General features: G+C 59.0%; 1 protein-coding gene across 31 annotated transcripts in view; it reads left to right on the top strand.

Annotated features, from left to right (window-relative positions):
• FOXP4 (forkhead box P4) overlaps positions 1-12,768 on the top strand; it is a 55,362-nt gene that overhangs the window by 29,379 nt on the left and 13,215 nt on the right. For 28 of the 31 annotated variants that reach the window (XR_015278965.1, XR_015278966.1, XR_015278963.1 and 25 more), the window contains 3 exons: positions 4,904-5,026; positions 6,681-6,767; positions 12,135-12,282. Coding sequence is in view for 16 of the 31 variants with exons in the window: in XM_086861671.1 (XP_086717797.1) it covers positions 4,904-5,026; positions 6,681-6,767; positions 12,135-12,282 (358 nt within the window). In the remaining 15 variants the exon portion in view is untranslated. Of the gene's footprint in view, positions 1-3,229; positions 3,270-4,903; positions 5,027-6,680; positions 6,768-12,134; positions 12,283-12,768 lie in introns of those variants that run through there. The other 3 variants (XR_015278976.1, XM_086861683.1, XM_086861679.1) reach the window with 1 other exon arrangement.

Genomic DNA, 12,768 nt, shown 5'->3' with positions numbered 1-12,768 from the left:
GCCCTCAGAGCTGGGGGTCTCCCAGCTCTGCGGGGATCAAGTGGCTGGAAGGGGAGAGGGGCTGGAGGGCACCCAGGGAAGGGAGGAGAGGAGTTTGGAGCAAACTGCGGGAAATTGCTTTTCTTTTGTCTGCTGCAGCAGAGAGGGCAGCGGAGCAGAAAAGTGTATTTTGTTGATTTGAAACTTGAGTGAAATGGGTAATGAAGACAGATCAATAGCAGCCCTTCTGCGTTCCCTCTCCGGGAAAAAAAAATCCAGCAGCCCGTCCATCTGGGCTCGTGCCGAGGTTTTTCCATTTGAACTTGGAGCATCCCTGTCTGTCCCTGCTCCATCCCAAAGCCCCCAGCAGTGCCAGCCCCGTGCCACTGCCACCATCCCACTCTGGGATGGGTGTTTTGGGCTCACAGAGGAGCAAAGGCACTTTAGTCCCTGTAGAACAATCGGTGTGAGAGCTGTGCCAGCACCCCGTGGCCACACAGGGGATGGAGGGACCCTGCCCAGGTGATGCTGGGGACGGGGGCTCACTGAGGAGAGGGCTCAATGCTGTCACCTCTGCTGCCACTGTCCCCAAGCAGCAACTGGAGCCCAGCCAGGTGTGATTGGGGCCTCCCCAGTGGGAAGGCTGTGCTAACGAGGATGCGCTAATGAGGATGCTCTAACGAGGACACACGTTGGGCTGAACACGCCGGGGATTGATTCCTCCTTTTCCTCACATGAAGCTGAGCATCAGGGCCTGGTGTCCTCCATGCTGGTGTCCCCTCACCTGCTCACCCTGCTGCCACCCCACCCAGGGCGCTTGAACCTTTGGTGCTGGAGCTGTTCAGAGTGTTCCTAAAATTGTTCCTAAAACCACGCACAGCCTCAAAACCCAGCCTGGCATGTGGGGCTCAGCTTCATTTCTTTGATCCTGGGCAGATTTTAGTGTACATGTGCCTTATCCCAGCCTGGTGAGGTCCAGAGGGGGCACAGCAGCATTTAGGTGGCCCTGTGCCACCCCTCAGGGTTTATGAGCCATGGCTGGGGTCACCTCGGTGTCAGTGGCATCACTGCCTGGCTCCGGGCACTGGGAGCACTCCCAGACTGTCTGAGCCAGCTGGATCTTGGAGCTCGCCCAGGGATGCTGGGTGCAGGAAAGGAGGCCGGGATGTGCCAGGGAGATTGGGGTTGCTCTTGTGCTGTGAGAATTGGGTGCTCTGGGGTGGGATTTGCTCATCCCCTGCCCCTAAAACAGCACAACTCGAAGCTGCTTTTGATGGTTGTGTCCCCCCTTCTGTTCCCAGCCTCTTCGGTTTGTTTCTATTGGGTTTGGATTTGAAAAGAGTGGTTAAAATTAGGAAAAACAGCACAAACGTCTTCTGAGTTAAACCCCAAGATTGGATCAGAGCAAGGATGTGCAGCCCTGAGCTCTGCAGGAAGCCAGGAGCACCCTCCAGAGAGGAAGAGAGGGGTGTTCATCCCGAAGATCCCAGAGCCAGCAGGGATGGAGGGGATGAGGTTTGGGCTGTGTGGCTGAGGCAAGGACCAGGAGCTGCCCCTTCCCACAGTGGCGGTGACGTGTGGCCCTTGGGGATGCGGTGGCTCCTGCAGTGACCTCCTGGCCCGGGTGACAGCCGGAGCAGGGATGTTTGGAGACTGACGGAGGATGTCCCCAGGCTGTGCCAAGCCAGCTGTCCCCGGGGTCAGGAGGGCACTGTCCCTCTGATGACAGCCCTGCTGCGAGCCGAGGCCAAGGGGCCGTGGCTTTCCCCGCTCTGCCTCGCGCCTGGGAGTTCAATCCTCTTCCCGTAAAAACAACCCAAAAAAATCTAGGAAAAATTTCTCAAGAGCCTCGCTCCCCATCCTGCCTCGCTCCACACGGCCAAGTCCTGCTTCCCTCAGCTGGCTTTGGCTCAGGGAGGGAATATTCCCTGGAATACCTGCCTGCTTTTCCACCCACCGCTTGCTGCTCCCGCCCCGTCCTCTGGCACGGGGATTACAGGCGGGCCCGCCTGGAAAAGCAGCCCCTGGAGATGCTGCTGGCCGGCCAGAGCAGCGCCGGGTGTTTCTGGGAGCAGCCAGAGCTGTTAGTAAGCAGTTTCTGCGGGGTGGCAGCCGGCCAAGGTGTGAGTCAAACCCTTCCTGAGTCGGTGTCTGGCAGATGCCAGCTCGTGACGCGTCGGGCTGGTCCCCAGGCACTGCTGCTGCTCCGGGGCTGCTGCCGGGACCTGCTTCCCCAGGGATGTGCCAGCTGCAAGGACATTTCCCGGCTGCTCCGGTGCCTGGGGCTGGAGGCAGCTGGGTGCCACTCACCCCTCACAGCCCCTGTGCTGCTCTGGTGTCTGGGGGTGGTGGCAGCTGGGTGACATTCGCCCCTCACAGCCCCTGTGCTGCTCTGCCTGGCACCCTTCAGCTCTCACTTTGACCACCTGCATCCCAGGTTTTGAGGTAGTTTCTGCCCAGATCCTGCTGTTACCCAGGGATGCCAGGCTGGCCTCATTCCCTGCCATGGGCAATCTTGTCACTGAGGGCCACTGCTGCAAGTGAAGGGATGTCCCAGGGCCACCCTGGGGTGTGTCCCTGTGGGCTTTTGGCCAGGTTGGGATGGACATTTCCAGCCCCATTTCCATCCCCATCTCGTTTTGCCAGAGCAGCAGCTCTCCCTGTCCCCAACAGAGGCAGCTGGCACTGTCACCAGAGCTTGGGACAGAGAACCCCCAGCAGTGGGGTTTGCTGGCCCACACTGGGGTCAAGGCAGTGCTGGAACATTCACAAGGCATAGGATGAATGGGAGCAAAACCACCTGTAAGTTGGAACTTCCTTTTTTACTAAAAGTTGCTGCTTTCCCTGAAAACCTTAACTGGGAGAAGAACGTTTTCTGTGAGGAAATGCTTCATGGGAACCAAGGAAGCAGCAGAGCTGCCCCTCTCAAGTTCACCCCATTCCCACCTCACCCCCATATGGATCCACCACCATTTCTCCATGTCAGCTCCGCATCCGAGCGGGGGGGGGAGGACAAAAAAGCCATTTAATGCAGACAAAGGTTGTATGAAAATATAATTCTGCTTTTGTTAGCAGCCATCAAACTCTAAAAAGCATCACTTTTGTTTTCTTGTAACATTGTGAAAACCTCATGTCGGATCGAGAGCTGGGGCCCTCTCGACTAATCGCCTCTCCTTTGTGTTTTTAGATTATAGGGGCAATTAGTGTTGTCAAAACCTCTGGCAATTCTCTTTGCTCTTGACAGGGTGTCAGTCCGCTGGGCGAGAAATGGAAGGTGTTATAACTCTCCGGTAATTAGGATGCCTCCGATTTGAAAATGCCAGCAAACGTGTTCGAGGGGCCGGGGGAGGGGGCAGGGAGCCCTCCCGGGCTGGGGGGGATGTGGAGGAGCAATTAATTAGGGGCTCTCATTCCGAGCACGTTGCCGGCTGATGAATTGGCAGAGGGAAATTAGCGGCGCTCCTGGGCGCGCACTTCGCTCTCCTCGCCAGCTTCCCTCCTGCCCAGATGTTCACCCGGGGCTTGGCACAGCTGGCTGGGAGCACCTGGGTGCTCAAACAGCAGCTCTCCACTGGGTGCTGGTGCCACGGAGGGCTCGGGGCTCTCTGGTGGGTGCCAGAGACTTGCAGGGTGCTGGGGCTCATTCCTGAGCTCCAAGCCCTTGGGTGGGAAGTCAGAGGAATTAATCAATAGCTCTGCCACGGAGGTGGCTGGAGGGGGAAACGCTGGTGACAAACAGAGCTCGCTCCGTGTCCCACGCCTCCCTGCAGCAGAATGCCTGAGTAAATAGATAAGGCTTTGCAATCTCCCTTGAAGGTCAGCTGGACACCCATCACAGATGGGAGGGACTGCACGGGGCCACCCTGTGGTCCCATCCCCGCTGGAGTGGCTGGAAGGGGTCCAGACTGGGCAGCCTGGGCATGACTGGGGGTCCTGGCTGGGTGAGACCAGCAGGAAGCAGGGTCTCAGTGGGACTTTGCTGGGTTTCTCTGCTCTTTGAGGTCCTGAGATGCTGGGCTGAAGAGTTGTTTAGTTTGGATCAGAACTGGGTCCTTGGCGTGCAGCTGGATCCTGGCTTGTGCTCTGTCCCATCCCACATGTCAAGCAGTTGCTGCTTCTTCCTGGGATCCCCTGGAAGAGCCTGTGGCTGCTGGTGGCTCCTACCCAGCAATTCTTATTTGCTTTCCCAGGAATAGGAGGCATCCAGGAGAGTCATTAAATTACAGTGAGGCCCTAACCCTGCCCAGAGCCTCAGGAAGGGCTTTGGGCTTGTGGGATCAGTGGAAGGCCAGGACGAGGCAGCTCCTGATGGCTCCATCCGGGCATTGCTCCACCTGGGCAGGACCCAGCAGGGCTGGGATCCATCACTGACACCTTCCCAGGAGCTTTGCCTGGGGTGTGGACCCGTGTTTTGATAACCAAAGGCAGAGGCTGGCAGGTTCCCTCCGCCCTCCCTCCTCTTGGCACAGTAATTACGGGAGTTACTGGTGTCAGCTGGAGGTAAAGCTTTGATGTGTCTGGAGAACCCCATAACCTCTTCCTCGGTGCTCTGCAGAGTTATTTGGGTGATCGGTATCTTCCCACTTCCCTGGCTTTTCCCTCCACCCTTCCCATGCTCCCAGCAGGGGAGGGAGCTGTGGTTTGATGCCCAGTTCCCCCCAGTTAAATTGCATTTAAAGGAGAGCCCTCAGCTTGCTGTGGGGGAGCTCATGGTTCAGGAAGCTTCATCCTGGTGCCATCAGCATCAGGGGACACCTCCCTGCCATTGCCATGTCCCAGGGGACAGAGCAGTGGCCAGGGGCTTCACCCAGAGGTGACAGAGATGTGGGAGACACGGAGGATGCTCTGGGAGAGGCACTGCTGGTGTTTGGGGCGAGTTTTGCGGGTCGGGGTTGGGAGTGGTGACGTGTCCTTGCTGTCGCAGGTCCCCGTGTCCGTGGCCATGATGTCCCCACAGATGATCACGCCGCAGCAGATGCAGCAGATCCTGTCCCCGCCCCAGCTCCAGGCTCTCCTGCAGCAGCAGCAGGCGATAATGCTGCAACAGGTAACGCTGCACTAGAGCTGAATCCAGCCAGGCAATTCCCACCGGGGTCTGGGAATGCTGGAGTTTGTTGGAGGCAGAAGAATGGGTCCTTTCCTCCTTCTGCTTTCCACATGTTTCCTTTGGGATTCCCAGCACGTCCAGGGATGAAAAGAGCTGCAGGTGCTTACAGTGCTGGTGCTGCCACCCTGAGCCAGGGTCTCAAAACCTACAAAATTCCTGCTCAGGGATTTGAGGCTGCCCAGCTCCTGGGCAAAGCCGGGGTTGGGGTGGATGCTCTTGGTTCGATGTGCCCCAGGCAGAGCCCCCGTGGCCACTGCTGGGCTTTGGGCAGGTGCCTGTGTCCAGCTCCAGAGCTGAGGTTTGTTTCTCATGGCCCTTCTCGGCTTTTCCAGAGATTTTAGTCAGATGGGGAGGGAAGAAAAAGGAGGAGAAGGAAAAAAAAGCAGATTTCCACTCTGAAACAAAATAGGTCTGCTTGGGTAAACAGCTCCCGCCGGCGGGAAGGAGGGAGAGAGGGAGAAACCCCACAAGCATCCTCCACACCCTTCCTCCTGCCTCCAGTACCTGTTTACTCCAAACAGGCTGATAAGGATTCAAGGTTGGCCCCAGGGAAAGAACAAAGGGTAAACACTACCCTGGGTGGGTCCTTCCACAAGCCTCTTTGGAGCCGGATAAAGAAACACGTTTGACTGCAAATTAAACAACCCAGGCCGGAATAGCTCACATTCTCCACCGGCAGCAAACCAAACATCACACCTCTCACCCCTGACCCAATGTTCCTGCTCCCAGCCCGGCCACGCCGCAGCGCCCTGGCTCGGGCTGGCTCAGGGGTAAACACCCAGCCCCTCCAAACCTGTTCTCCGACACAAACAGCCACTCGCTGCCGGCAGCCCCGAGCTGATAAAGGCTTCCCGGCATCCCCAGGGACATTCCTGAGCCCCTGCCAGGGGGCTGGGGGGTCTCTCTGACCTCCCCGTGCCTTTCTCCCCCTCCCTGCACACAGCAAATCCATCACCCACGGATTATTTAGGGGCCAGGGCAAGAGCTGGCAGCGATGCCAGCAGATCCCAGCGCTGCATGTGGACACTGGGACCTTTTCTGGGGGCTCCCTGTGGATCCAGGGGGTTTATCCCTGTTTTAATGGCTCAGAAACACCTCTGCTTTGATTTGAAGGATTGTTTTGACTGCAGGACTGAACCCCCAGCTCTCACAGGCCAGGGGTTGCATCTGCTTCTGGTCCTCCCCAGCTGGGACCTCACTGGTTCTCACAGCACTTGTCAGGGGTGTTTTGGGGTCCCATCATGCCAAAACTGGAGTTTCCCCACCCTGAAATGCTCTGTGATGTGCCAGCCTGCTTTTCTCTCAAGGGCCAGCGGGTTGGCATTAAAATAAACAGCAGGGTGGGCACTGGGGAGGTTCAAGGGCCATGGGCATGCAGAGGCTTTGGCAATGCGTGCCCAGGGCTTCTCTGCTGCCCTGACTCCCCTGGTGGGTCCTTTCCCACCCACCCTGCACTGGTGACACAGGGAGCCTGCCCTGGTGACAGTGCCAGGAGCCGGCATGGCTGTGCCGAAGCCTCGGCGCTGGGCACGGGGTGGTGAGATGGGAACGGGGTGGTTCCACTGCTGATCCTTCTGCTCTCTCCCCTTGCCAGCTGCAGGAATACTACAAGAAGCAGCAGGAGCAGCTTCACCTGCAGCTGTTGACCCAGCAGCAAGCCGGAAAGCAGCAACCCAAAGAGGTGAGCTCACCTGGAGGGCACCGGGCCAGCAGAGCTGGCAGCAAATTAAAAGTGGACCCTAGCAGCCCAGGGAGCCACAGGGATGGGACATGGGGACAACCTGCTCTGGATGTGCCAGGGTGGCCAGTCCAATCACTGGGAGTTGTTCTTCCTCCTCCTTTTCCTCCTCCTCTTCCTCCTTCCCTGCGACCTGGTGCATCCACAAGATGTGGGGTGTGGGGCACCAGCACCAGAGGGGCCTCTCTGGTGACAGGGACAGGTCCCAGCCCCCCAGCACAGAGTGAGGACTCCCCAAATCCGCCCGTGGTGGGATCAGGGAAGGCTCAGCCCAGCCCTTGCCCTGCCAGGCTCAGCTTGGGCAGCCCAGTCCTGGCTGAGTTGGCGCAGCAGTGCCCTGGTGGCTGGGCAGGGCTGGGCAGGTGGCAGCCGAAGCAGAGCTTTTCCTGCCAGGAAGGGCGGCTCTCCAAAGCCCAGGGAATGTGAGAAACAGCAGTGATCCCAGCAAAGGGCTTTTCCTCAGGAGACTCTGAGGTGGGCAGGGCTCTCAGCCCCCCAGGGCCACGTTGGCAGTGCTGGGCAGGCCGGTGCCTGGTGGAGACTCATTTTATGCTCCTGTGAACCCCCTTTCCACAGCAGGTTTTTCCCCCAAGGGCACAGTGATGCCTCCCAAAGGGTTGTGGCTGTGTTTTGGGGCCGTGCTGGTCACACAGAGGCTGGGGACAGAGCCCAACCAGCAGACAGCAGTGCTCCCTTCCTTTTCCTTGGGTATTTTTGCCCTTCTCTCTTCCTAAAATGCTTCAGACAGGGTTTTTTTGCAGTGCATTTTTGCAGAATTCATGTCAGGCATTGCTGCCCCTCTGCTGAGTGTCCTTCCATGGGCTCCCAGTGACAAGGGACGAACTCCTGAGCCACTCCCTCCACGTCCCTGGTGCAAGCAGAGCTGCTGGGGCTGTTTGTGGCCATCACTCCACCCAAAATCCAGTACCCTGACAGACACCCAGCACTTGAAACTCAGATTTTTGGCAGGGAGGGAAGATTTTAAGTCCAGACTCTGTGTTGGGGTGGCACAAGGGGGACTCAATGGCAAAGCCACGTTAGCATCAGGGGACCAGTGTGGCTGCAGTGGCTCAGGGTCACCTGCTCCAGCCTCAGCCAGGCTCTCAGTGTGGGATGTTGGTGCATTTACAGGCTCAGGGTTATCAGAGCCATCTCCAGGAGCTGCTGGTGCTCCGGGAAACGGGGGAGGCGTAAATGTGAGCTTCCTCAAGGACTTTCCTGCTGGCCCTGGCGATGTTCTCTTGCAGCACCGAGCAGGGATATAATTAAGCTCTAACAAAGCGCTTGCTTAGCGGGCTCTGCTTTAAAAAGCGCGTGTTAACTTTTAATTAAATGGTACAGAGGAGATGGGAAATTTATCCAACAAGAAAGGGTGTAGCAGGAGGGGGAAGGGGTGTTGGATGCTGCTGGAGGGGTGTGGGTCCAGCTTTCCAGCTGGGAAAAGCACTGAGGGGGGTCCCAGCGAGGGGATGTCAGTGTTTTCCTTCCTCAAAATCCTTGGGTAAGCTTTGGTTTCGCACCAAAAATTTGGGAAGCTGGTGTTCCTAAAGTCTGTGTTCATGTTTGCCTGCTGGGAATGGTGATGCTGTGGCTTCCCTGAAACTCAGGGAAGAGCTGGAGTGTCTGGGATGCCTCCACAGAGCTGCCCCTGGACCTTTCATGGAAACCCACTGCCAGATTCAATTCCTGCCCCGCTGCAGGATTTGTCAATCCAGTTCCTTCTGCATCCCCTCCGCCTGATTCCAAGGGCTCCTCTTGGCACTGCTGTGAGTCAGCAGCTCCGAGCGGGAGCTGCAGTGGGAAGGGCACCAGGAAGGAGCCAGGAGCAGGGGCAGCATCTCCTGGAGGAGCAGCTCTGATCTCCCTGGGGCAGGGGCAGCAGCTCCTGGAGGAGCAGCTCTGATCTCCCTGGGGCAGGGGCAGCATCTCCTGGAGGAGCAGCTCTGATCTCCCTGGAGCAGGGGCAGCATCTCCTGGAGGAGCAGCTCTGATCTCCCTGGGGCAGGGGCAGCAGCTCCTGGAGGAGCAGCTCTGATCTCCCCGGGAGCAGCACAGCTGGGGGTGCCCCAAAGAAGGGGAGGACAATCCCAAAGAGGATGGAAATGTGTGGGAAGAGCCCGTCAGCAGCGTCCTGTCCCTAAGGATGCTCCGTGTCCATGGGTGCTGCACCACACTGGGGGCATGAGGAAGGGGCAGAGCAAGGCAGCTGATGCATGAATCCATGCATCCCACCAGGATGGGGCTGAGCTGCGGCACACTCCAGCCCATCCTGGAGCATTTTCCTGTGCTGGGGTGTGAAGGCCACCCCTCAGCCTCCAGCAGCATCCTGGATGTGGGGGAAACAAGGAGCTGTGGTGCAGCCCCTCACCCTCATGTCTCCCATCCTGCTCTTCCCAGGATGCTTGGTTCCTCCGAGCAACAACGGGGTGCAGAGACCCCAAAATCCCTTGGGATGGTCTCTGTGTGTCCCCAGAGCTGCTGAGGGCAGGGGTTGTCCCTCTCCTGAGGCAGGCAGGGTGGGGAGGGGGGGCTGCTGGCGCCTAACCCCGGTGTCAGCTTAATGAAGTGCTGCTGTCAGTCCCGCGTGTCACGGCGCAAACTCCTCCTGATGTGCTCATAAATCAAAGTGACGGCGCCTCTTGCCCCGGTAGCTGCACCCACTCAGCTGCATCTAATGCACGGTGATGCTGCAGACCCCCAGCCCCGTGCTGGGAATGGGCTGGGAATGAGCTGGGGGAGCCAAGCCCAAGGATTCAGCCCCAACACAGAGCCAGCTCTTCCTGGAGTGGCTTTTCCAACAGGAATGAGGGTCGTGAGGATCAGAGGGGTGTGAGATTTCAGGGAAAGCTGGCCCTGTCATCCAGGCTCTCCCCAGGCTGGTTTGTCCAGGGAAAGCTGGGCTTGGAGCCCATGGGCTGGTGGTTGGCTCTGCATCCACCCATCACTCAGGGCTTTAGAGGTCTGTGGTGCCACAGTTGCTCCCTAGACATGGCAGGTTGGCTCCCCATAGGACCAGAGCTTGGTTTGGCTTGGATTTGTGTTCCTGGGGCTGCTCCTCCTGTTCCTGGTCTGTGGAAGCTGAGGGGACATGGGATTTGAGGCACGTGAAGCTGCAGGTTCAACTTTCGCATCGCCAGGTTCAACAGCATCCCTGGAGAGTCACGTGTGGGTCAGGGCTGCCCGGGGGGCTCCGGGGGTCTGAATGCGACCAGGCCGGGTCAGGAGAGCCGGGCTGGCCTGTGGGATGCAGGCAGCGTGCCCAGGGATCCTCCTGACCTCATCCACTCCCAGCACCACAGCCTGGAAGTGACGTGGATGAGGCTGTGTTAGAGCAGAGCTCGGGCTTGCCCCGAGGCCCTCGGGGAGGGCGGTGGTGGAACCGGGAAGAGGAGGAGAATCCCATCGTGTCCCATCCCATCCCATCCCTTCCCACCCCAGCTGCTGTTTCTAAGCAAGGCGAGGCCAGTGTGTCCGTCCCACACGGTGTCAGAGCTTCCCCTCGCCAGGAGGGGACACCCTGGGGGACAGAGAAGCTGCTGTTGAAGCCCTCGGGCTGCAGCCTGGTCCTGCCCTTTTCCCTCCATCCTGCTGATCCCATGGCCTGGAGCTCTCGGGAGTGGCTCAGGAGTCAGGGATTTCTCTTCATTGAGCAGGAATTGCTTTGATTTGTGCCTTGATCTTTAAGCCTCAGAGGTGCAGGGCTGAGACAGAGCCAGGGAGGATCCAGATCTGACTCTGGGGAGGCAATTCCGCTGTGGCCTAAGGGTGGAGAGGACAGGGAGAGTCCACACATCTCTCCAAGGCTGAGAAACTGGAATTGAACTCCATCTGTACCCTAGTCAGGACATGTGGTTGTGCCTGATGCCGCAGAGAGGGGTTTGGAGCCCATCCTCACCCTCTGATTCACAAAGCCAAGGCTGAGCATCAACAGCATCCACAGGGGTGCACCTGCATCCAGTGAGACCCTGGGTGCTGCCCCCAAACCCAGTCATGGGCTGGGATTGCCCCAGAGAACTCAGTCATGGGTTGGGATTGTCCCAAACTCAGTCATGGGCTGGGATTGCCCCAAAGAACTCAGTCATGGGTTGGGATTGCCCCAAACCCAGTCATGGGCTGGGATTGCCCCAAACCCAGTCATGGGCTGGGATTGCCCCAAACCTAGTCATGGGCTGGGATTGCCCCAAACCCAGTCATGGGCTGGGATTACCCCAAAGAACTCAGTCATGGGCTGGGATTGCCCCAAAGCCAGTCATGGGCTGGGATTGCCACAGAGAGTCTGTCTGCTGTTCCCTGTTGATGCAGCCTCAGGGATCACCAGTTCCTCGGAATTCCCAGTGCCTGGGGGGTCTGAATCCCCACGATGCTCACAAAACAGGACATCCTGACTGCAGAGCTCTTGTGCTCCTCAGCGAGAGCACAAACATGGAAATAATCCTTTGGGGGGCTGCAGAGTGCAGCGAGAGGGGGGGATGTGCCCCCAGCCCGGCTCCTCGCTCCCCGCCGGCACCGTCTGTCCAAACAGGGGGGTTTGGGGGGGTTCACGGGGTCACGGAGCCGCCTGCCCCACTAATGAGGCCGGGCAGCCCCAGGGCAGCTCCCCTCTCCCTGCCGGCTCGGATTAGCAGCTGCCTGTCCCCAGCCCTAATTGAATTCTCTCCCCTTCACTTAATTCTCATGGATTTCTCGACGCCTCCCCAGGGACCCATCCTGCCTAACTAGTTTAGGGCCAGCGATGCCGGTCAGAGCCTGGCCAGCTTTGGGGGGGTGGGGGGAGAGGCACCTACTTGGGGGTGCCTGTGGCCAGGGTGGGGACACTGCTGCTGGCACTGGGCACCCCCTCCCCTGCACCACTTTCAGCCCCTCACCAAGAAAAGGCTCATAACTGTAATTTTTTACAAACAGGGATAAATTTCTGCCTTACAGGAGGGTTCTGTGCCTGTTGCCTGCTGGGACCCCCCCCCCCTTTTTTTACACCAACCCCGCAGCTGAGCCTCCCCTGAGGGGACCCCCCCAGCCGGGCTTTGCCAGTCCCTCCCGGCACAGCTCCTCTCTCTCCCTTTCTTTCCAGCGCTTTATTTTTCCCTTCCCCTTTTCCCTTTCCTTCCCCTCCTCTTCCGATAGATCAAAGCCTCCGTCCGGCTGAGCCGGGAGCTGAGCAGGCCCCGCAGCAGGATGGAGGCACGGCCGAGCGCGGTGTCCCCACAGCCGCCACCCCTCGCTGCCAGCGCCCCTCGCCGCGGCCTCCAGCCCCCGCCTGCCCTGCCAGGCCGGGAATAAGGCTTGGATTTGTCCCTCCTTTTGTCTCGGCAGCCGTTGGGGAACAAGCAGCTGGCCTTCCAGCAGCAGCTCCTGCAGATGCAGCAGCTCCAGCAGCAGCACCTGTTAAACCTGCAGCGCCAGGGCCTGGTGAGCCTCCCCCCGGGGCAGGGCACGGTGCCCCTGCAGACCCTGCCCCAAGGTAAGGACCCCGGCCTGGGGGGGCTCCTGGGCCGGAGCTTGCCCAGCTCTGGCTGAGGGGGGCTGGGCAGGGGCTGTGCTGTTGGGTTTTGTGATGCCCCCAAAGTTTGGGGGGTGATGGTGTCAGCGGTCGGAGCCATGCAGGGTTGGGCTCAGGGTTCCTGTGGCAGAGGGGTGCCAGGATTTGGGGCACCTCTTTGTCACAGGGGTGTCAGAATTTGGGGCACCTCTTTGTCACAGGGGTGCCAGGATTTGGGGCACCTCTTTGTCACAGGGGTGCCAGGATTTGGGGCACCTCTTTGTCACAGGGGTGCCAGGATTTGGGGCACCTCTTCCTCTGGCAGGGGGGTGCCAGGATTTGGGAAAACAGGCTCTCCTCCCTTCTGGGAGCAGCTCTGTGGGTGCTGCAGGTGCCTTGGTTTGGATTTCCCAATGGGGTCCTGCAGCCTCCCCTTGCTGTGCCCAGCTCCAGGTGATGCTTTCCCAG

Source organism: Cyanistes caeruleus, chromosome 24 (genome assembly GCF_971803275.1).
Source record: "Cyanistes caeruleus chromosome 24, bCyaCae1.hap1.1, whole genome shotgun sequence".
NCBI lineage: Eukaryota > Metazoa > Chordata > Aves > Passeriformes > Paridae > Cyanistes > Cyanistes caeruleus.
Note: the sequence above shows the minus strand (reverse complement) of the source record. Positions and strands in the feature narration are given on the sequence as shown.